Here is a 717-nt window from a genome sequence, read left to right as displayed (position 1 = left end):
AGCGGGGTCAGCCCCCGGGCGTCCCGGCTCTTCACGTCCACCCCATACTGTGGAGGAGAGAAAGCAGCCAGTCAGTGGCACCCAGGGGACCGGTTGTCCCAAGACCTGGGAGTGGGAAGGTGCTGCAGTGGGGAAGCACCAGGATAGGGCCAGAAGCACTGCGGTGGAGGTTGTGGGGTCCTGTCTTACCCAGATGAGCAGCTGCGTGAAGACCACGTTGGCCATGGCGCAGGAGAGGTGCAGTGCCGTGCGCCCGTCGCCATCCCCGTAGGTCTCATTCACCTCCTCCTTGGTGCCGTGGGCCAGGAGGGTCACCACCAGGCGCAGGTCATCCTCCACCACCGCCCGCAGCAGCTGCTGCCCCAGCGGGATGTCCGACTGGGGCAGCGGGGCCAGGAAGAGCTTCTGCTCATACTTGGCCCGGATCCATCGCTCCTTCTCCTCCCTGCCAGACGGGACACGGTCACAGGTGGGCCAGCGCCACGTGCAAAGGAGCACGCAAACCAGTGCTGCCACCCTGAATCACCCCATTTGTCACACACAGACATGCCTTGCATGGCCCCTGCCACAGAAACCTCCCTTGCTGTGTCCCCTACCCCTGGCTGTCACTGGGGCTGTCTCACTGCTCCGGACATGTGCCTGGCACACACGTGTGTCCCACTGCACCTCCCCACCGTGCGTGGGCAGCAGGAGGGTCCCGCAGCCAGGCCCCGCATG

At 65.4% G+C, this 717-nt stretch overlaps 1 protein-coding gene across 1 annotated transcript in view; it reads right to left on the bottom strand.

The window, feature by feature from the left end:
* Window positions 1–717, bottom strand: part of LOC104389090 (arf-GAP with GTPase, ANK repeat and PH domain-containing protein 3-like) — a 68,632-nt gene that overhangs the window by 877 nt on the left and 67,038 nt on the right. Inside the window, exons 13-14 of the mRNA XM_009998045.1 lie at window positions 190–445; window positions 4–47 (exon numbers count right to left, since the gene is read on the bottom strand). Of these exons, the coding sequence (XP_009996347.1) occupies window positions 4–47; window positions 190–445 (300 nt within the window). The remainder of the gene's footprint in view (window positions 1–3; window positions 48–189; window positions 446–717) is intronic.

The sequence above is a fragment of the Chaetura pelagica genome, unplaced genomic scaffold, assembly GCF_000747805.2.
Source record: "Chaetura pelagica isolate M959 unplaced genomic scaffold, ChaPel_1.0 scaffold1145, whole genome shotgun sequence".
Lineage (NCBI taxonomy): Eukaryota > Metazoa > Chordata > Aves > Apodiformes > Apodidae > Chaetura > Chaetura pelagica.
This window is presented reverse-complemented; position numbering and strand designations above follow the sequence as displayed.